Below are 23,400 nucleotides of genomic sequence, written 5' to 3'. Positions count from 1 at the left end.
TCTCAGGCTCTAGAAACTTCTTTTCCACAGGTCAATCCAAATTGGAGTCAATAGGCATTTAAATGAAAGCAATTCCTCTGTGCTGGGCACTGTTCAAGGTACTGGAAAAAGTGAGGGACCAGACCACCTTGCCTTCAGATTCATTATCATCTATGGGATATCATTTGATTATCATCAAACAGGAACACAATTAACTATTACCAATTACCAATTAACTAGTACTAATTAACTATTACTAAAATGAATTAATGCTAGATGGCAGGATAAGAAATGAGCTAAAGGGAACGCAAGTGATTAATGGTGAAAAGGGCAAATCTGGAGGCTTTGAGTTATGCCTTGAAGACCTGGGTAGGATTCCTGGGAGGCAGAGATGGCTGAGAGAACACCAAGAACACAGATAAGGGTGTGAAGGGCACAGGTATTATATGCATTGTGGAACCTATGTCTAGAAAGGCAGTCTGGGGCCATATAACAGGTTGAACATCCCTAATTTGAAAATTGGAAATCCAAAATCTGAAACTTTTTGAACGCCAACATGATGCCCAAAGGAAATACTCATTGGATCATTTTATATTTCTGATTTTCAGATTAGAGATGCTCAACTTGTCAGTATAATGCAAATATTCCAAAATCCAAAATCTGAAACACTTCTGGTCTCACACCTTTCAGATAAGGGATACTCAACCTGTATTTTCTTCCTGGTTGTGATAGCTAATTTTATGTGTCAACTTGATTGGGCCATGGGGTGCCCAGGCATTTGGTCAAGCATTCTGGGTGTGTCTGTGAGGGTGTTTCTGAATGAGGATAATATTTGAATCAGTAGACTGAGTAAAGCCGACTTCTTCCCTAACATGGGTGGCCTCGTTCAACCAGCTGAAGGCCTGTATAGAACAAAAGCGCTAAAAAGGGCTGACCCTCTTCCAAGTAAAAGGGAAGTCCTCCTGCCTGACTGCCTTAAGATGGGACATTGGTCTTTTCCTGCTTTCGGACTTAAACTGAAACATCCACTCTCCTTAGGTCTCAAGGCTGCAAGCCTCCGGTCTGCAACAATACCATCTGCTTTCCTGGTTCTCCAGCTTGCCAACTACAGATCTTGGGACTTGTTAGCCTCCATAATCACATGAGCCAATTCCTTATAAGAAATCTCTTTGTGTGTATTGGTTGTTTCTCTGGAGAATCCTAATACACAGGCCTATCATATCAGATATGGGAGATCTCAAATCCTGATGGTCTCTTCAGTTTCTTAAAATCTTAGCAAAGTTCTTAGGGCTTGCCTGGTTTTACTCCACAAGAGAGAAGACACAGGCAGCTTAGGACCTGGCAGGCTATTTATCACTGGAGCAGTTAAGAGATGGTTTGCACAGTCAGTTCCCCAGCCAGGAACTCTCTAGGACAGAACATTCCCATGCTGTGTCATGAAGGGGGCACTGACAGCAGCCTCATCTCTACCCCCACGAGAATGCCACACAAATTGTACCTCACATATGTCACTATGCAGAGACTGGGAAGCCTTCTTCCTTATAGTTCTCATCTGTGTCTCCTAACCCAAGTACTAAGCTGACTTGTAAATGCCAGGGTCACTTGGAGCAGGAATCTAGCAATGTCACAACTCAGCCAGGATGAGTTGGTCCCCCAGCAAAGGCCAGGAAAGGGGCAGAGGCTGGAGGTTGAGAAATAAGCGTATTGTTCATAAGAGGGATTAGTGGGACCCTGTTCCTAGCATATAAGCTAGTAAAGGATTATCGATACCTATATTGATGGCAAACAAGATTCAGACAGTGGTCTCCCATCTGCTCCACTTCTGACTTAAATTTTTCCAAGTGTGCTTTGATCTGATGACTGGAGGATTGGAGGACAGAAGACGCCAGATGCGGAGGTATGGACTATGCTGTTATGTTACATTCCTGCCTCTGCTTATTTTCATGGGTCAAGGGTTGAAAAATGTTTGCCCGGTGCAGGGACAGCTCATGCCTGTATTTCCAATACTTTGGGAGGCCAAGGCGGGAGGATCATTTGAGCCCAGGAGTTAGAGACTAGGCTAGGCAACGTAGAGAAACTCTGTCTCTACAGAATATATAGAAAAATTAGCCGGGCATGGTGGCACACACCTGTGGTCCCAGCTACTCGGGAGGCTGAGGTGGGAGGATCATTTGAGCCTAGGAAGTCAAGGCTACAGTGAGTGATGATCATGCCATTGCCCTCTAGCCTGGGTGACAGCGAAACCTCATCTCCAAAAAATAAAGCCAACCTTGGCAGCACTACAGTTGTATGAAGCACATTTATGTGTGACAAAGACACAGGTAACACTTTTTTTTTTTTTTAGAAATAAATAGGTTTATTCTAAAATTAATCCAAATAATTGAAATTATAGGGAAGGATATTAAGAGATTAGAAGACAAAGGAAAGCATAAAAGAAAATAAGGTAATTAAAACTTCAAATCAAGAAAAGATTCTCAAAAATCTGACTTTGCCTACCCAGGTACAGTTGGTGGCTATCAAATTAGGACTCAGTAATTACTTGTGTCACTGAGTGAAAGCTGCTCATTGCTGCCAAGAACCTACAGAGAAGGCCAAGGGGCTGACGTACAGCTGTATGGAGCAGCAATAAGCACCCCAGACATGACTTCCTAGATAAGCCAGGCCTCCTCATCCAAGCACGTCCTGGATCCTCTTTCTCTCTGGTTTCCAGGTACTCAGGAACTAGGCCATTTAGCAGAAAACTGTAGCAAAAAAGCAATCCTTGGCTTGATTCTGGCAAAGTCTGAATGGGCTAAAAGCCAAAAGGAAAAGCTGGGTTATCTGAATGGCAGCCTTCAGATCCTGACTAACCCTTTGGAAAAACTTCTCGTTTCTTATTCATAATAGAATAAGATTTCCAGCAGTTACATGTGTGTGAAGATTATCTGAGGAGCTCTGTCAGCCCCTAAACCAAATGCAGGGCTTGAGGCCAATGCCCTTTGGTTAGACAGAACCACACTGCCCAGATGGCTAGAGACCACCCAGATAGCTCAATCCATCATTAAGTTATTGTAAGCAGCAAACTGTAAGCAGAAGTGGATGATGAAGATGGAAAAAAATATAAGATAGGGCCTGTCCCTGGCAAACTAAGAACCTGAATTTCAGACCTCTCTGAAATAGGTACGACTACCACTGCTGGTGCAGGGACCAATCAGTGACCTATTAAAGTGCCTGGAAATGAGATGGATTGCTGCTTAACTGTGTCTCTTTCATTGGTTGTGGTATCAGTGGGCACACAGGACTGTTTCACCACCAGGGGGCAATCTCTCACCAGGAGCCCATTCAAGCACGGCCACTGCCCCATTTGTGATATCGTGTGTGCCCAAGTAATCAAATGAATGCAACCATCCACAGTAATTACAATTAGGGTCATTTAACTATTTAATTGCTTTTTGAGATTATTGCTGAAATTAGGAAGGGAGCATTGAAATGGGAAGGGGGAGGTTAGAGAAGACAGAGATTTAAAAGAAGCAAGTACCATTTTCCAAGTATAAAACTCGTAATATTAAAAGTGACATAGCAGTATATTCACATGACTACTTAAGTCTAATGCAGAAACAAGACAGTACAGTTTTTGCAGAGGCCGATGTGACATCTGCATGCGACATGATACTATTAAGACTCTCTACCCACCTCTGCTACAGAGTAGCTGCTATATGCACACATATACAAAAATACAAAATGAAAAGCCTACAAAAGTGTTAAGTCAAACTAAGGCTCTTAATTGTAAATTAAAGTGGCTACAGTAGGTCCCTTTGAAAAACACCATCTCCCCTGGCACCAATGTTGTCACAGCACAGAGGAAGCGAGTGGCTCAGGGTCTGGTCCTGGGGAGACACTCTATAGGGGCACATGCTTCTCCATCTTGGCAGCTGGCAAGCCACAGTGGTGTCTGCTGGGTAGCTCTGGGTTCCTGGACCTGATCCAACATAATGTACTGACCACACAGCTCTGACCACAGCTACTCTCAAAGAGGTGCCTGCCAGGTCTCCCTCTGACACACACACACACACACACACACACACACACACTACCCACTCTTGGAACCCACAATGCACTGCTGGGCAAACAGGAAAAACACATACACACACATAAATGCCACACCAGCCCTGAATGGCGTGGCCAGCTAGTCACAGTTGTTGGGTCAGTAGTACAGTGCTCAAGAACACTTCAGACTAACATGCCAAGGAGCCTGAGGAAAAGTCTGGTAGTCATGGCTCTCCCAGCCAGCATTCCCAGTGGGGGAAACTAGAAGATACCAGCCTGGAGAGGCTGAATATTCAGGAGTCCCTGAGATGGGGAATGGAACAGAGGAAAGTGTCTCTTGACTCATCTTAAGTACTCCCCTCCCCAAATAGAAACCTCAAAGACTGATCCATTTCCCCTAGGGCCTGGGCCAGGAGTAGCTCACTGCTCACTGCTGAGGAGAAAGGCACAAGATATAATGTCATTAGAGCAGGACAGTGGCTCAGCCTAGAGGAGAGTTCCCTACAGGGGAAAGAGGGCAGGAAGTGGGCGCAGGGTCTGGTCCTGTCCCTGCACCACCCTGAGCAGCTAGTCTTGGGAAGGGATTACAGGCCCTGGGCCATAGGCTGCTCGCCATTCTGCTTTCCTATCCTGTTTCTCTCCCTGTGCTGCTCCCTTTTAGCCAGGACTGAGAAATGTCCAGCACCTGAGGCAAAACTGCCATAGTACCTCTGAAAGCTGAATCAAGGGGAAAGAGGCAGAAGAACACACTAATAGAGAAAATTTTCCTTGCTACGGGTGCTCTTTCACACCCACCTAGGGTAAGTCAAGGCAACTTGTGAAGGTGCTTTGAGCTGTTCCTTCAAGCAAACACATTTTCATTACATAATGGCTTAACACAAGGGTGCAGGGAAGGACCACCACCAACTTTGGTGACATATTTGAATCTGGGTGTTCATCCTACTCTGATATTCAGAAAAGCATAGAAAAAGGTCTGATTTCTGCTCACCAGCCCAGGATAGGGTTCAGGTGTGCTCTGACCACTGCCAATTCAGGAAGGCAGCACCATGGCCAAAAGCTCCTAGATCATTTGGAAACCATGTTTTCTTCCTAGTCCATGGTAACAAGAATAAGCCAATGGGAGCATCATTCCAAACAATAATCTCCAAAGACGTTGGCAACCAAGCGTCAAATGGGGACTGCAGGCACAGAAGAGACCACCCCAAACCTTGCCTGGGTGGATGAAGCAGGTATGCTAGAATAGTCCTGTCCTGCAGAATAGGGAACAGCAGCTTGGTCAATCTGTGTCCTGGAAAAAGAAAATGAGTTGCAATAGAAATGATTCTAAGAGGGACAATGAACCTAATCTTAAGAGAGAGAGGGCCAGGCACGGTGGCTCACGCCTGTAATCCCAACACTTAGGGAGGCTGAGGCGGGGGGGATCACCTGAGATCAGGAGTTCAAGACCAGCCTGGCCAACACGGCGAACCCGTCTCTACTGAAAAAAAAATTGAAAAATTAGCCGGGCATGGTGGTGGGCGCCTGTAATCCCAGCTACTCCGGAGGCTGAGGCAGAAGAATCGCTTGAACCCAGTGGGTGGAGGTTGCAGTGAGCTGAGATCATGATGCCACTGCGCTCCAGACTGGGCAAAAGAGCAAAATTCCATCTCAAAAAAAAAAAAAAGAGAGAGAGAAGGCTGAAAAAGCCTCCTGCTTAGAGTATACCTCACACCCAGCTGGGGAAACATCTGTTATGTAAATGCCTCCTGCCTGAGATAACAAAGAAGCTCTAGCTATCTCATAAACTGTACCCCAGCTTCCCTAAAGAATCAGGACAGGTCAGAGCTACCACACAATGTTTAAGTAAAGTTGAAAGCTAGCGAGTTTAGAAAAGGAAATGGTTAAAACAATTCCTAGGGTAACATTTATAACAAGGGCAAAATCATTATGTAATGGAATTCTCTGGGGTCTTCAAATTAAAAACCACAAAAGGAAGACAAGAGGAAGAACAAGAATCCTGAGGCTCAAGCTGTCTCATGGTCTATCTTGAGTTGTGCTCTATGGAGCAAGACCAGATGTCAAAGTTGTGCACGGCCTGTTCCATACCCCAAGAACCTTCTGAAGGCTGGAATCCCCTTGAGACTAGAAAGGGTCCAAGTTCAGTGGGGTTTTGGAGAACCATTCATCTGGCTGCCCTGGGTGACAGTGTCAGTGCTGTACAAGCTGTCCAAGAAGACTGAGGACAATTCTGCAACCATATTCCTGTCAACAGTTGTCTGGGCCATGCCATAGATGGCACCCTACAAATCCAAACAAAGAGACATTATTAGTGAGGCCAGGTCCAAAAGCAAGAATAAAACTGCAGCAATGAGCCCCTTCTCCCCGAGTCCTAGCTTCGCATGTGCACTGCCCTACCCCATTTCCACCTTAGGCATCCCATCATTCTATCAGAAAAACAGCTGGCATAGTCAATTTTTCACAGGGACTTTCCAGTCTGCCTTTTGCATAAAGGGACTAGCCTAAGAAAATTCCAGAAAAAAACGTTTACTATCTTTCCTGTGTCAAAATTTTCTTTTCAAATGGACACTACCACCAGCTGCTTTTATACAGAAGTCTCTAACTTACAAGGTGCTTTATAGTGTATCTCATTTGAGACTTCAGCAACCCTAAGGGGTCAGTGATGCAGAGATCATCAGCTCCAGCCAACAAATAAAAGATGTCTGTGGCAAAGGGGCAGAGGCAGGAACAGACTCCAGGTCATTTGATTCTTTCAAACTCTCCACCAACACCTAAATTTCCAAGAGAAGAAAAAAAAACTCCAAGTGTCCCTACCATTCCTGTGGTCTTCGCTTTAGGATTCTTCATGATTTGAGTGACAGATTCTCGAATGTCCTTTAGGAATTGTATAGCTACTCGTTTCCGGGCGTGTAGTAATGTGATGCAGAAATGAATACTAGGAAAGAAGAGACAGAGAAAGATGAACCTCGAAGAAAGAAAAAATGTTCTAAAATAATGCAGCCCCAAATACGGGAATTTCCTGGTTGCCCTTTCACAATATTTCTGACAAGTGTAGTCATCCAAGTTGTTCCTAGTCCTGGGAATCTGGGCTCTCTCATGCTTGGGGTGTCAGGCATGGGCTGGCCTCAGAGCTTCTCGGCATGACTGAGAACCATGCTAAGAGGATGAACAGGGTTGGCTGCTTTGTCCCACGCATCCCCTCACAAATTCCACCACCATTCCTTCAATCACGTCACCATCAATGAGACACTTTTATCTTAGATAATCAGCCCCCATGGGCTCTCGTGGGGATGGGGCCACATGGCTGGAGTCTTAAAGGACTTCAGGGCACAGAAGAAATTCTACCTCGCCCTGGAGGAATTTAGTGGGGTTTAGTGGAATTGTGAAGAGGGAAAAAGATAGTCCAGATGGGACTGGCAATGCACCAACGTGTGGAAGGCTAAGCTGTACACAGAGGACATAAACAGACCTGTACTCAGTTGGAGTGGTGCATTTACTCAAAGGCATCATGGAAGATTAGGTTAGAAAAGTCTACTAAAGAAGGCAGTAGCAGGCCAGGCCTGAATGATTAGAGACCCCCGGGAAGGTCTTGAACTAAATATTAGCCAGGTAACGAGTATTTTATAAGAGCAATTTGATGGCTGTGTACAAGATGGATTGGAGAGTAGAAAGGCTAGAGACTGAGAGAAAAACCTCATGACCAACCACTGGTCTAGGGGGCTGTCACCTAATTCTGCCAGAGTTTAAAGCTAATGGTCTTGTTCTTTGTATCTAATAATTCCAGGTGGCAAGAGAGAAATCCTTTAGATACTACAGTTGCTACTAACGTGCTAGCCTCTAGCAGTCAAACTCTATACTTCAGGTTACTGTACCACCCAAGTTCTTCCGAAGTCATGGAGCAAAATAAGGGAAAGAGGCTTCTTCAAGCTTACCTGGGTGGGAACTGCAACTGGTTCAAGTTCCACCCCTTAGCAGTCATCAGGTTTGATAGTCGGTAGATGTCAAAATCACGGGATCCCAGAGCAATGACTGACAATTGGGGATTTCCAAAAACAAAGATGCCTTTGATATTTTCCAGTCTTAAAACAAAAAAATAAATGAAGGAAGAAAAAGTAAATTCAGTCACATACAGTCCCCTGGTCACTATCTCTTTAATCATTCAAAGTCTTCCTTATAATGAATGCAATCTAACCCTTTGGGCTTTAGTCTTCTCATCTTCAAAAAGAAGAAGGCTACACCGGGATCAGTGGTTCTTACTGAGATCAGAATCATAGACGGAACGATAAAAATGGAATTCCAAGGCCCAAACCCCATCTAGATCTAATGACTCAATCACTGACTTCGAACCTGTCTACCCAACTCCCAATTATATTCCCCTAGTTGCTTCTGAGGCATAAAAGATGTACTAAAAAAATTTCTGGAAAAGTAATCTTCCCATCTCCACAGTTCTAAAAAGTCATATGTAATCCCTAAAGCAAGAAATGGTATAGCAGGTCTTAATAAATGGCCCTATCAGAGCTATAGGAGGACCTTTTATTTTATTTATTTGTTTGTTTGCTTATTTATTTGAGACAGGGTCTTGCTCTGTCACCCAGGCTAGAGTGCAGTGGTGTGATCATAGCTCACTATAACCTCAAATTCCTGGGATGTTCAAGCAGTCCTCTTGCCCTAAGCCTCCTGAGTAGCTGGGACCAAAGGTGCACACCACCACATGTGGCTAATTTTTATTTTTATTTATTTTTTTATTTTTGAGATGGAATTTCATTCTTGTTGCCCAGGCTCGAGTGCAATGGTGCCATCTCAACTCACCACAACCTCTGCCTCCTGGGTTCAAGCAATTCTCCTGCCTCAGCCTCCTGAGTAGCTGGGATTACAGGTGCACGCCACCACGCCCGGCTAATTTTGTATCTTTAGTAGAGAAGGGGTTCTCCCTGTTGGTCAGGCTGGTCTCAAACTCTGGACCTCAGGTGATCCGCCCACCTCAGCCTCCCAAAGTGCTGGGATTACAGGCATGAGCCACCGCGCCCGGCCTCATGGCTAATTTTTAAATTTGTTGTAGAGATAATGTCTCACTATGTTGCTCCGGTTGGTCTTTAATTCCTGAGTTTAAGCGATCCTCTTGCCTTGGCCTCCCAAAGTGCTGGGATTACAGGCCGGAGCCACCTCGCCTGGCCAAGGATCTTTCTCAAATGAGAAATGCCTGCAGGCAGCTTTCCTTCTCCCTCAATATACTTAAAGAGCCTCCCCAATCCAAGTGACACATAGAGAAATGGGCAGATAAGATGTTAACAGATACATTAGACAAAGCATGCAGCCTGTTCTGGCCTCGGCTTAACCCAAGATTTCATTGCCCTCCTTTCCTCATTCCTTCTGGCCCATTTCCAATTATTTTCTTATTCCAATGATTCTTCAAGTATGATTCCTGGAGCAGTAGCATCAGTATCTCCAGAAATGGAAATTTTTAGAGCCCATCCCAGTTCCACTGAATCAGAAACTCTAAGGGTGGGCCCAGCTATCTGTGTTTTAACAAGCCCTTCAGGTGATTAGAATGCATGCTCAAGTTTGGGAATCACTGTCCTAATCATTAAATTGTACATTAGCCTTAGGGTAAGAGCTGCCAGTTATTAAGACATCCATAGAGATGAGACAAACTACAAATGAGGCCTCCGTCTGTGAAAACCCTCCAAAAGTCAGGGCAGAGAAAGGGAGCTTCTCCTCCCAGGCCAGCTGGTCTGGCCTAAGCCCTAAGCTGCTGCCCTAAGCCCTCTATATCGCAGGAGACAACAGGTGGGCTAGGGCTATGGATACTTAGCCAGGCAGGTGCCTTGAGCCTACTAGGAAAAAAAAGCAATAGACAAGGCAAAACCCCAGTCTTCCACACATACTCTGACTTGAGGAAGCGAGCAGTTTTGATGATCTGTTTGGTAGCTTCAACATAGCCGTTCTCACCGAAGTGCATCAAGGCAGCCCAACAGGCTGCGCTAATGCCACCAGGCCGTGAACCTGCGATGGTTGGGGAAGCATAGATGCCACCCTGCCAATCTGTATCAACGAAGAACTGATAGTTCCTGTACTTCTTGTCACTATACAACACCAATGATGAGCCTTTCGGGGCATAGCCATACTGTGGAAGAAGTAGCAGACAAGAAAAGTGAGAGTATGGTTCTGTCTGGCAGACCTTGTCCCAGAACTCTCATCATGCAAAGGAAATCCTATTTATTTCTCAGTTTCTCTGCTATGTTTCCCACTCACATTAAGGATTCAAACTTAAAATGCTAAAGGGTAGTAGGAACTTAAGGGATGGAATTTACATTCTCTCTGTTAGGAATGAGGAATCTGAGACCCAGGGAAGAACAGCGCCCAGTTAATCGGTTTACTCCCTCTCTTGCCCAGCATGTGGTTTACCCCCTCTCTTGCCCAGCATGTGGTTTACCTTATTTAAAATATTTCTCTGGAGGCCATATGTCAGGATGAAAACAAGGATAAGTTTGCAATGGAAGCCAGGAAAGGATGGAATTTGTCACTTTGAGTTACAATCACCATCTGACCCCCTTCCCATCTTTTTTTGCTTAGTATTACTAAGAATATTATGCTTATGAGAACATAATGGTGCTCAGAATCTAAAAGCTACTTAATACAGCTTTAAAATTAACCATGTAACTGGTTTCCTTATAGAACATCTGACCCCCTAATTAACTCTTACTAAAACTAACGTGGAACTAATTTCATTACCTGAACCATCCACAAATGGATGGTTATGGGAAAAGGACACAGGAGCTATCTGGGTGATAAGGAAAAAACAGATGCTGACTGAAAATCAGCTGCAGATCACACAGATTTTGAAAAACAAGTCTTTAATATACTTGAGTTTAAAACAAGCTCTGAAAATGCAATCAAAACAAGGTACACATTCCTGAGGCTGCTAATACTTCTTCCACATCTGGGTGTATACTCAATAGCATTATCAACTGATCTAGACTTTGTCTCAGTCTACCAAGGGTGGCAGACATGGCCATCTCAAATGCTGAATGTTCCTGAGCACACAGGTTCTTCCTCTTTCCCAAAGGACTCTTCCGTCAGCATTCTCCTGTCATGTAGGCTCAGGAGCCCAGTTGCACAGCAGCTCTAATGTTACCTACCAGCATGGGAACTCCACTACCAACCCTCACACTCCTCTACCCTCCACCTCAAATCAGCTCAAGGCTTCAGGGAGCCACTACACTAGCATGCTCTAGTTACACACAGTCAGTGGATACAGAAATTCTCTTAGCCAATTTGAGATAAAGGTAATAGGTTCATTTTCACTACTGCTTGTCACCTCTACCACTATACCCCATCACCTGAACCAGCTGATCTGGTGACGGCAAAGAGAGAGTTTAAAACAAGCATCTGATGAGAATTCTATAGTCAATTTTATACTTTGGGGGGAAGCTACCAATTTATTTTATCAATAATAGTCAAAATAATCAACTGGTAACACTTGATCTCCTTAACTCACCTTATGGGTGTCAGCTGAAATGCTGGTTACACCTTTCACCCGGAAATCAAATGGGTGCTCCAGTGGGTATCCTGCTTTCTCCATAAAGACGATGAGGAAGCCTCCCAGACAAGCATCGACATGAAGGGGTATTTTGTATTTGACAGCCAGCTTGTTCCAAAAAACAAAGAACATAAAAGAATTTCCTTTATGGCCCTATAATAAAAACTGCAAGACATGGGTAGGAAGATGGGCCATAAACACAAGGCTATTTTGTATTATGCCTCCCATGTTTTTAAAAAATGGCTATTTTTAACATTCCCAACAAAATTTACCTTTCAAATGTATTTTCCCTTCAAAAAAATTCATCTGAAATATGGTATCCATTTTATATTTAAACATGCATGACCTCAAACTCCCTGAAACATCAAGCAGGAAATGAGCAGAGCTCTGATTTAGGCTGCCTCTCGCACAACGGAAAGGTCCTGCCTCAGTCACTACAGGATGAGGCGTGAGGGAGAGGGAGGTGCTGAGGGGCAGCATGTGGAATATCACCCTTTTGGTGGGCACATTCCTACATGCAGATTATTTCCAGATCTCAATCTAAAAGGCAATCCTATTTCAGAATTTCCAGTTTAAAAGGCCTCAGCTTTGTACTATCCTCCCCCACAGCAGAGACTAGCAACTTTTAGAGGCTTGGAACAGAGTTGCAGGGCTTCCCCTAGGGCTGAGAGCTACTCATCACTACTGTGGTCAAAAACAAAAATAAAAATCGCTTCTTTTTGCCAAGTACTGCCCCATTAGGCTTTGTTTTAAAATATCCATTTGCCTGCCGTAGCAGCCCATTTCTCTCATATACCTTGGCCACTTCAGGGACAGGATCTATTATACCATGAGGAAACTGTGGGGTAGAACAGACGAGCATGGCAGTGTTCCTGGAGATGGCTCTTCTCATTGCCTAGGGATTTAAAGTTTAAAGGAAAATGAGAATCTATGTCACAATTACTCTTCTCTTCTGCTGCCAAGAGCAATCTGGGCTGCTAGCTTAGAGTTCCAGTTCCACTAGTACCCCCTCCTTCACCACTCCAACTGCGAGAAGACTGCATCCCACCATGGTGACAGGACACAGGTGACTCCAGGTAAGTCCATTTGGAGAACAGTCTGAGAGCACAAAGTAAGCATAGAATCGCTGTGGGGGCGAAAACAATATTGAGCTAAGAGGCCAAAGAGCCAAATGTGAGCCCCAGCCCCACAACCTACCAGCAGTGAAACCCTGAGTACACTACTGCAGTCTGTTCCTTATCTGTGAACTACAATAATATAACAGCTTCATCAACCTCTCTGGAATGTCATAAAGCTCAAATGGGATTCTGACAGAACACTGAAACTAGAAAACTCCTCTACACAAACGTGAGGAATAAAAATATCACTATTATAATCACTATAAAAATAATCACAATGGTATTAATTCAAGCCAATCTAAACCACAGTGAGAGTCTTTTTTTTTTTTTGAGACAGGGTCTTGTTCTGTCACCCAAGCTGGAGTACAGTGGTGTGAACACAGCTCACTGCAGCCTCAACCTCCTGGGGCTCAAGTGATCCTCCCACTCCAGCCTCCCGAGTAGCTAGGACTACAGGTGCATGCCACCACGTCCAGCTACTTTTTTAAATTTTGTGTAGAGATGGGGTCTCACTATGCTGCTCAGACTGGTCGCGAACTCCTGGGCTCAAGGGTTCAAGTAATCCTCCCTCCTCAGCTTCCCAAAGTGCTGAGATTACAGATGTGAGCCACCATGCCTGGGCAATGGTAAGAGTCTTAGGGGAAGTGAGTCCATGTTCATTTTACAAATAGAGAGAAGAAAGGAAAAGTGATGGTGCTGACAGCAAAACCAGTGTCTCTCAAGTCCCAAGTTAGTGACTAGATCACCTCCCTTTCAGAATTCATGAACCTATGAAAAGACTGAAGCTGCAGTCAATCACCACTATCAATGCAGTTTTTCATATTCTGGCTGCCACAATCAAAGGCAGTCAGACCCACCTGAGTGTGACTGGAAACGGCTAGTCAACAAGAGGACCTTTCTGCTATCAGAGCCCAGCACAGACAGTGGGCCCTCCAGAGGGACTCACCCGCACATCCACCTCCATCATCTTCGTCAATGGGACCCGCACGATCTTCATCCCAAAGTAACTGGCTGCTTTGTTGAATGCAGCATGGGCACTTTGGGGAGCCACACTAAATGACAGGAAAGAGGAGAATAACGAAATTCAGGCCAAAATAATAGAAAACACCATTAGCAGCTAATCTAAATTACCGGGAGTAAATTCTGATTATTTTTCCCCTAATTAAAAATTTAAGTGTTTAGACTGCTTTACTTTTCTTTTTAAGCACACCCAAAAAGAGGCCAACTGATTTTCTGCAGAAACTTCCCTCCTATTTAGGAAATCATTCTGGCAATAGGAAGAGGACTCAGAAGTGATTCCACAGTGAGGGATCCAAAGCATAAAGCAAGGCTGGCAGGCGGAAAGCTGGGGGACAGAGGCTTTGGATGAGAGCAACACAAGGCAGAGCTGGCTAACGGTTGCCTACCAAAGACAGGCACCTCAGTGAGAAGAAGAAGAAGGCCTCCCGGCACAACGCATGTTCAAGCAGAAGTGTTCACATAGCGGCCAAGCATCAGCTCAGTGGCCCCTTCCAACTCTGAAAGACCACAAACCTGAAGAAACTAAAATCCCCATTTCTCCTACACATTTGGAAACAGTATTTCATATAGTGTTGAAAGAGACAATGAGGTCACAGGTATTTGCTTTAGACTTTCCCCAACTACTCCATTCATACAACGAATCTGTTCCCTTTAAGGAGAAAAATCTCTACTACTGAGGAAGTACCAAGCACCAAAGATCGACATATGAAGAAAGAATGGCAGCCTGGTTTATTCTCTTATGCTACATATGAACCACAGCATGAGACCATATGCAATAAATCCCCTTTGTCAAGTGATACTTGCAGTAAAAATATTTAGATGTAGGATAAACATACTGTACAAGGGGACAGTCTAGGAAAAAAAAATATAACCAAACATCAAATGTATGTCCAAGGAAGGCAATGTGGGTAAATCTCAAAAAGATATTTTTATTCTTCCTCCCAGAAAACAGCCCTCACACTAAAGTTTTCCCAGAGAGCACCCTAAGGCAGCCTATAATATTAAGTAACTTTCTAAGGTAAGCAGAACTAAAGTACCTAGAGAGCTTTCTTTAGGCTCCAAATAATTTGCAAATATCACAGGATTCAAAGATGTAGTCCTCAAACTCTCACTTTTGGAAAAAGGATGTTATTTTTGCTTGTAGTATATACTATGTATGATCTGGGGGTGAGGCGGGATGGGAATGATCTTTAAAAATAACTGGCTGATCCATTTAGAATTTTACTGAATGTAAAAGGATAAGGGCAGAGGGGCTAGGACAGGGGGAAAGGGGACCAGAATTACCAGAGGAAGAGAAGCAGCAGAAAAATGGATTATCTGGTTTACTTTCATAAAGCAGTACTCCAGGCAGACAAATCCAAAAGGGGACAAAACAGCCACACATACATACATTTCTGGAGTTTTGATCCCCTTCTCAAAGGCCAGGTCCCGATATGCTTTGCAAGCCATCAGTATGCTTTCTGTTCCCCCAGAAGTCACCTATAATAAAGAAGAGATGCCACCTGTTGGGGGAGTCAGGAATGCCCCCAGCTCTTCATGCCCTGATCTTGACAATGTTTGATATAGAAACAGATAAGGTCTTGGATGCATGCTGCAAGGCAGACACTGCCATGACTTCCAGAAGGAAAATTTGGCTTTATTGGCTAAGCCTAATTTTGGCTCAGGAGAAGGATGAAAGCTACTAAATAATGAGCAGAAACTCAGCACTGCCTAGACAAATGCACATTTGGCCAGATCCCCCCTATTCACAATCCATTTACATTTCTGTATTAATTTTTCAATTTTCAGATAAGATAGAGCATTTTATGCCATTCAAAAATATCAGAATTTTAATTTAAATTTTCAGTGCCTGTTAAAGAATGTGAAATTGTGATTACAATTCTAGTAAACTGTGCAATACACTAAAAAGAGACATTCAGACTTTCCAAAGTAAACTGCTGGTTTTGACAACTTTGAAAGACAGAGAAAAGCAGAAGTTTCCACTTGATGGAAGTTTGTTGCCTTATTTGAAATAAAACAAAAATCCTAATTTTTTTAAATGAAGTAAAATCTTTTCCTGAAGTTTGGCCTAGCCCCTCCGATAAACACATTTCTTTACCAGAGTTCAAACAAAAAGACATACGGGTCTTTTTATTCATCTTATTTCCCTCACTGGACTATAAGTTCATGAAGGTAGGGACCAGTCTGTTCATGACAACATTCCTAGCACCTGACATAGTGGCTGACACCTAACAAACAAACCCTCAATCCATTTTTTTTTTTTTTTTTTTTTTTGAGACAGAGTCTCACTCTGTTGCCCAGGCTGGAGTGCCGTGGCATGATCTCGGCTCACTGCAGCCTTTGCCTCCTGGGTTCAAGCGATTTTCCTGCCATAGTTACCCGAGTAGCTCGGATTATAGGCGCCCACCACCACGCCCACCTAATTTTTGTATATTTAGTAGAGACGGGGTTTCACCATGTTGGCCAGGCTGGTCTCAAGCTCCTGGCCTCAAGTGGTCTGCCCACCTCAGCCTCCCAAAGAGCTGGGATTACAGGCGTGAGCCACTGCACCTGGCCTTCACACTTCTTAATGCCTGACTTGACTCTCAGTAAAGCTTGACCAACACAGGCATGTCATTGCCACCTGGCTATTTTTTAAAAAAATAATATATGAGAAGGAATCATTCCAAAACAAAAAGCCGCAATACTAAACTAGTTGGACAACTTCTTAGACTTACCATCTCTGAAGATTCATACAATCTTTGAAAGGTTTTTTCAATTTACAGGTGAGAAAACTGAGCCCTTGAGGAATTAAAGTGTTTCACTCAATGTCATACATTAGCATGTGTTGATAAGAAGTAAAACTTTCTACATTTTCATATTTAGTGTAGCTTAATACAAGATGGAATCAGAGAAAGTGACCACTGAACTTTCCTAAAATAATATCCACACATAGGACAAAAATACCATTGGATACAAAATCCCCGTGGCCAGGAGTTGTATGGAAGATGAACTGAGAAAAGTCATTTTTTGACTCAGGAAGTCTTTATGAAACATGTGACGATCACCACAAAATAATGCACCGAACTTGGGCATGGGGCAGTTGTAGGTCACTACATTTCTATGCTGCAGAAGACAAAGTGCTTACAGCTGAGGTCAGCTCTGCAAATCAGCAGCATGTCCTGTGGTTTAGCATGAAACCTCAGAATGTCACAAGAGGAGTGAAGCCAGCTGTGAAGAAAGTCGGGGAGGGACCATCAAAGTCCAAGTCACCAGTGCGTCAATCTCTTCGCAAGGTCCAGTAATGACCTAAGCAATAATATTTCCAAATTCCTAGTCACCTGCTTCATGTGTCCTATTTTTAGTCCAATAACTAGTCAAAACATCATTATTTGTTATGCAAACACCAGTGTACTTTTGACTGTAAAAGTAGGAATACCTAAATTCTACTTTTTTCTTTTTTGTTTTTTTTTGAGACGGGGTCTCACTCTTTCACCTAGACTGGAGTGCCATGGCGTGATCTCGGCTCGCTACAATCTCCACCTCCCGGGCCTAAGAGATCCTCCCACCTCAGCCCCCCAGAGTAGCTGGGACTACAGGCACACACCACCATGCCTGGCTAACTTTTGTATTTTTTGTAGAGACGGGGTTTCATCTAGTTGCCCAGGCTGCTCTCGAATTCCTGGGCTGGAGCGATCCACTTGCCTCAGCCTCCCATGGTGCTGGGACTACAGGCATGAGTCACCGTGCCTGGGCCTAACTTCTACTTTTAATATGTATTTTTGATTCTGTGTTTTAAAATGCTATTACTCTTCCACTTCTTTCTACCTCCTATACCCAAAGAAAAACAGGAATTTTAACTGTGAAGTAAGAAAATGGAGGCCTCAGTAACTATTTGTTATGTTATTCAACTTCTTTCAACATGTATAAAAACTCTCACTTTAACATACAATATGTATTTCAGAAAACAAGAGAACATCATTTACTTGGAAAATTTTCTTTCAGATGCTGTTTGGATCTGATAACATTAGCACAAGCCAGGAAGAGTGTTTCACATGGTAACCTAATTTCTTTTAGTATGTGAAGTTACCTCTATCATTGTAACTGAGATAAATAAAGTTAATAGAAGGAAAGATAGTTTAAGGTTGAAGAACAAAGAATGAGAGAGCTAGCTTACAACTCTTAGCTAGGAATAGCCTAAAGACTGCCCAGCCATTTGATCTTATCTTCTGGCTTCCCACCTCTGAACAGTGAACTCTTTCTTCACTAGAAGCAGCTCATCCAGAGAGACAAAGAAGAAGCTAAGGGAGGAGTGAGGGAGACAGAGTGGGAGATGGAAAACGACAATACCAGTGCTGATTAGTTATTTTACAAAAGTCTAAATATTAGAAGAGCCTGGGAATCAGACTCTATCCTTCTTCTGATCCGTCACACATGTGCTGAAGAAGATCAAAATAATAGAGAGATGGTTTAATTGCAGCAATGCAAAAAACCCCTAGGCCTGGACTTCTGGAGTAAGATGGGAAGAAAAAAAAAAGGGTGAGGGCAGGGAGAGAAAAGAGTCAAAACCTACAATAACAACAACCAAACAAGGAGAGATAATCTAGGCAATAAACTTCAAATATTGGCAATCAAAAAAAAAAAAAGAAACAGTGAAATAGAGAGCAGAAGTAAGCAAAACACTAGTTTCTAACCAGCCCTTGAAACTGTACTGCAAAGTCAGCAAAATCCTGAGAATTTTCCTTTATACCCCCAAATCTGCAGAGGCAAGATGAGGGGGTTTCCTTATCTTCTTCCTCGTCTCATGAGTGAGTGGTAAACATGGCTGCTAGGGAGAAATGAGCAAAATGAGAGAGAGAACATCAGGATTGGCTCTTTAGAGTGAAGACTTCAGTGAATTAAATAATCAGAGCTCAAAGGGTATTATCTCTTCCAAATAAGAGAGTAAACTCTGATAGGTAACTTTGAAGAGAATCTCAGAATAGACCTGGTTATTCTAATACAGATAGAACAAACCTTTGGCTGAGCTTTGTCCCCAGCCAAATGGTCTCAGACAGGAAGCACCCACAGTGCATAAGAACAATGTCTGGAGAATGCCACCCCAGGATGAGAGAAAATGGCAAGGAAACTACGCAAACATACGAAAAGGTAGTAAGTAGCATGCAAAATAAAAACCCAACACAGAAGGAAACAAGCTAAGGGACGAAGGAAACCCCTTATAACTTTCTCACTATAGGAAAATATCATAAGAACATGAATTTAAGAAAATAAAGAGTTCAAAACCTAGACCGTGAAACAACAGAATGAGCTACAGACCTAAAAAAACAAAGCCAGTAGCATCCATACAGAACTAACAAAGACATTAAGAAGAGCAAGGAATAAAATCAACATTGCCAAGAATAAAAATGCTGACTTCAAGGAAAAGGTCTGAGATAAGTTTATTGAACCCAGATTAAAAAAAGACAGAGATTGAAAGATCAATGCCACTCCACATGTGGAGAACTGTGTTCAATCTGGCCAGAGGCAACCAAAAGTCATACAGAGAATGACTGCGAAGGCTGAAGTCTGTGAAATCATATGAACAGCGGACTAACCCAGAAAAATGTGGGGCAGAGAAGATTCAGGGAGAAAGGGACTTTCAAATAGGCAAAGGTCTGTCACATGGAAAAAAACAATTATGGAACTTCTATTTCTAGCAATATTACATACCTTGAGCAACCCTCCTAACTGAAATAACTAAAAAACTTGATAAAACATCAAAAAAAAAATTTTAAACCTATCATTAAGCTAACATAAAGAAACTTACTAAACCCCCAAACAAAGCAAAATCAAGAATCCTGCAAGATAAATGAGTGGCAAAACTAGCTTTCACCCTGAGGTGGCACCAACCCCTACAGACTTCAAACTCCTACACTGATAGATGAGCAAAGGATGGACCAGAAGATACATTAGAGACTGCCCAAGGTAAGGCGTCCAACAGGAGATGGCTGGAAAAAACCACACTCTTCAGTGTACAAGAAATAAATCCCACTACTGCAAAAGAGGAAAGAAAAGAAAAACTGTTTTTCTCAACCCTGATGTTCAAGTAAAGAAAAATAGGAATCTTTCAAGAATGCATAACAAGGTATAATAATAATAAAATAAATAAAAAATAAAAATAAAAATAAAAGAATGTGTAACAAGGAAGCCTTTATGTGAGTTTGTGGTCAGAATTCACACTACCTCTGTGGTACAAAATGACAAGCTAAGGATTTGACTTAATTTGGTTCCAGTGTGGTGGCAATCCCTAGCAACTCACAAAAGTATGACAGATCTCTGGAAGAAGAGAACTTCCAGACTTAACTTCAATCTAGGCATCAAAGAATCCCTAGGTTCCCAGAAAAATGATTGGCTCATAAAAAAATAAATAAATAAAATAAAATCACAAATATAAGGAACCATGACTGAAGCCAGCAGAATCAGGTAAGGCTCATGGATATTGGAATTATCAGACACAGAATACAAGATATTTATGTGTAATATATTTAAGTAAACAAAAGTTAAGTCAAGGAAAGGGACTATAAAAAACAATCGAGCAGATTAAAAAAAAAAAAAAAAAAAAAAAAAGACGGCCAAGTGTGGTGACGCCTGTAATCCTAGCACTTTGAGAAGCCAAGGCGGGCAGATCACTTGAGCTCAGGAGTTCAAGACCAGCCTGGGCAACATGGTGAAACCCCATCTCTACTAAAAATACAAAAATTAGCGAGGCATGGTGGTGCGTGCCTGTAGTCCCAGCTACTCGAGGGGGCTGAGGTGGGAGGGTTGCTTGAGCCCAGAGAGGTCAAGGCTGCAGTGAGCTGAGATGGCACCACTACACTCTGGCCTGAGCAACAGAGTGAGACCCTGTCTCAAAAAATAATAATAAAATAAAAGGAGAACTACAAAACAGAATTCTTAAGAATGAAATTAGAGTAAATAAAATTTAAAAGCCCAATGGGCTTCTACTTATCACCAGGCTCCAGCAATTTTCAATTTACAGCCAATCTTTCATCTACCCTCAACTGCCCCAACCATCGTTGCTATTGAGAATATCAGTTGTCCTAACAGTTATGCCTTTGTAGGTAATCTATTTTCTCTGGCTGCTCTCAAACACCAATTAGATGTGTGTTAGCCTTCTCATTCTATCCTTTGCATCTCTTAGCCTCTCTTTCATACTTTCTATTTCTTTGTCTCTCTGGACTGCATTCTGGTTAACTTTTTTTTTTAATCTGTCTTGTTCCATAAATGTGACTTTGGAACTATGTAATTATTTTACCTAGTTTTAAATGAACCAGGGCTCCTTGGACAAATGGCTGATTGTAGGCCTGGAGCAGGAAATGGACAAAGTGAACCTGAACCTGGAATACTTCATCAAAAAAAAAAAAAAAAGGAAAGAAAGAGAAAAAAGGCTTTCAAAGATTACTTGGGTCGTGTAAATGGACCTAGGAGCCAATATGATGTTCCCACTGGCCAAAGATGGATGAGGTAATTTGTGCATCAATCTGAATAACAGCTACAATGGATTGAGGCACACACAGCATTACACAATTTATCCGTGTCCTGTGGATAGGCATTTGAATCACTTCCAGTTTTTAGCTATCATGAATAACATTGCTATGAATATTAATGTCCATATATCCTGATATATATGTGTACTAATTTTTCTAGAGTATGTCCTAGTAGCAGAATTTCTGGGTCATAAGATATATGTATCTTCAAATTTACCAGATAAGGCCAAACTGTTCTGTGGCTATTTACTCTGTGCCCTCTTACAAGTTCTTCAAGAGTCTAATGGCATAGGAGAATATACTGTTAAGTACATTATCATCTTCCCTCTGAAAGTCACCCTGTTCACCTCAGTACTCTAAGGGAAACTGCTGCTGCATTATGGGTGGTTCTGTTTTTAACAGTTTCAGTATTTTGTTTTGAAAATGAATGCCAGGCATATCATCTTTATTACTACTGAATATTTGAACATGATGATTTTCATGGTGCCAACATATTAGAAAAACAAAGTAAAACAAAAACAATGCTTCCTGGAAAAAAAAAAAAGAAACTAAACTATTAGGTGTTCTTGTCTTCGAATGGGCCCTTCAATAATTAAATCTGCAGTCTTTATAATGACTGCAAATATGATGAGTATCTGATAGGATTAGCACCTCTAGGACACCATTACAGCATATTGAATTAAATCTATCTATCCTGCATAATCTGAGATTTCATTTTTTCTAAAGACAACAGATCTAAACAGAAGTTTACCTATCATAGTTTAGGAAAACTAACAACCATCTACTTGAAAGAACAGGTAAAACAAAGAATCCTCACGTGTTTCTTTAAATATAATGATGTCCTCCCCCTTTCTTTATGCCTAATAGCAACTAAATGAGGTTCAGTTTACAGCAGAATAATAAATTACACTTTGGCTCAGGTAAAACCAGAAGTACACTAAAAACACTGCTGGATGGTACAACAAAAGTATACACAGATAAACAGGGGAATGGTAGGTGTGCAGGGATGAGGGAAGAAGGGGGTAGGGAGGGAAGGAGTGTAGAGAGCACATATGGCAACATATTTACATTTAGTGAATCTAAGGTGTTCTTTAAGCTATCCTAGCAACTGAATGTAGGTTCAAAGTTTTTCAAAATAAAAAGGTGAAGAGAAAAATATCTAGAAGAATATATACCAAAATGTTGACATTCTCTAGGTTACAAAATTACAAGTAACATTTAAAACTGCAGTTAATTAGGATCTTTCTACAATGATCAAATATTCCTTGTGTAGTAAAATGATCTTTCTACAATGATCAAATATTTCTTGTATAGTAAAATATTTTTAATATTTATTTATTAAAATATAATTAATATTTATTAAAAACTCTTCTATTTTAACCTAAAAAATAAGGCTATTGGAGGCCCCTTGCATATACTTACACATCCACACGAATCTGGTCCCCCATTGAACAGGGAACAAGCTATCCTCACAATTTCTGCCTCTATCTTGCGTAGTCCTGGGAAGATATCTGGATGCAGGGGGTTACTCCATGCAAAATCTCCGTAAGCCTGCAAAGAAATGCAAGCAGATGTGAAAGCAAAACTATTACACTATATAGGACAAAGAATCATGCACTAAACAACAGTTTCTAAGTATTAGGCACAACAATAGAAACTGGAAAAAAAGGTAAGATATATCCCTCAACCAAAAGAAGATCAAAACATAGCAGAGGAGACAGACATGTAAATAAATAATTTTACAATGTGATAAGGAAAGAAGTATAAATATGGTTAAAAGCGCAGACTATAACATCAAACCGACCCAGCAGGAAGTCTAAGCTTTGCCTATTACTTTCAGCTGTGTAGGTCACATAATCTAAGGTTGTTTCTTCATATGCAGAAGTTGTTATGGTAGCTATCTTCTAGCGTTCTAGCAATAATTAAATAACATAATGCATGTGAAGCACTTAGTAGAGTGTCTGGCACAAAGCAGCTGTTGTTATCGACTGCAATATCAAGTTTGTGTAGAGAGTGCTAAGGGACCCTGAAGAGGGAACAACTAACATCCCGAGTGATCTAGAGGTGTCTGCTGAGTGGAACTTTGAGAGATGAGTAGGAATCATCATTTGGAACAAGAGGAATGACGGAAGGGAAAGAAAACAACATAAGAGCATGACACATTTAGTAAAGAGAAAAGGCAGGATTAGTGTTTATGTGGGAAATAAAGAGAAGT

The 23,400-nt window shown here is 42.1% G+C and overlaps 1 protein-coding gene across 3 annotated transcripts in view; it reads right to left on the bottom strand.

Moving 5' to 3' along the window:
- Positions 1–3,375: 3,375 nt before the first annotated feature.
- The window catches only part of SGPL1 (sphingosine-1-phosphate lyase 1), a 60,905-nt gene continuing 40,880 nt past the window's right edge, over positions 3,376–23,400 (bottom strand). For all 3 annotated transcript variants that reach the window (XM_055274593.2, XM_063637913.1, XM_063637914.1), the window contains 9 exons: positions 22,608–22,736; positions 15,071–15,159; positions 13,607–13,712; positions 12,339–12,437; positions 11,501–11,650; positions 9,888–10,126; positions 7,935–8,081; positions 6,817–6,937; positions 3,376–6,284 (listed from right to left, as the gene is read on the bottom strand). In XM_055274593.2, the coding sequence (XP_055130568.1) occupies positions 6,144–6,284; positions 6,817–6,937; positions 7,935–8,081; positions 9,888–10,126; positions 11,501–11,650; positions 12,339–12,437; positions 13,607–13,712; positions 15,071–15,159; positions 22,608–22,736 (1,221 nt within the window). In that variant the 3' untranslated portion in view covers positions 3,376–6,143. The remainder of the gene's footprint in view (positions 6,285–6,816; positions 6,938–7,934; positions 8,082–9,887; positions 10,127–11,500; positions 11,651–12,338; positions 12,438–13,606; positions 13,713–15,070; positions 15,160–22,607; positions 22,737–23,400) is intronic.

Source organism: Symphalangus syndactylus, chromosome 4 (genome assembly GCF_028878055.3).
Source record: "Symphalangus syndactylus isolate Jambi chromosome 4, NHGRI_mSymSyn1-v2.1_pri, whole genome shotgun sequence".
NCBI classification, from domain to species: Eukaryota; Metazoa; Chordata; class Mammalia; order Primates; family Hylobatidae; genus Symphalangus; species Symphalangus syndactylus.
Note: the sequence above shows the minus strand (reverse complement) of the source record. Positions and strands in the feature narration are given on the sequence as shown.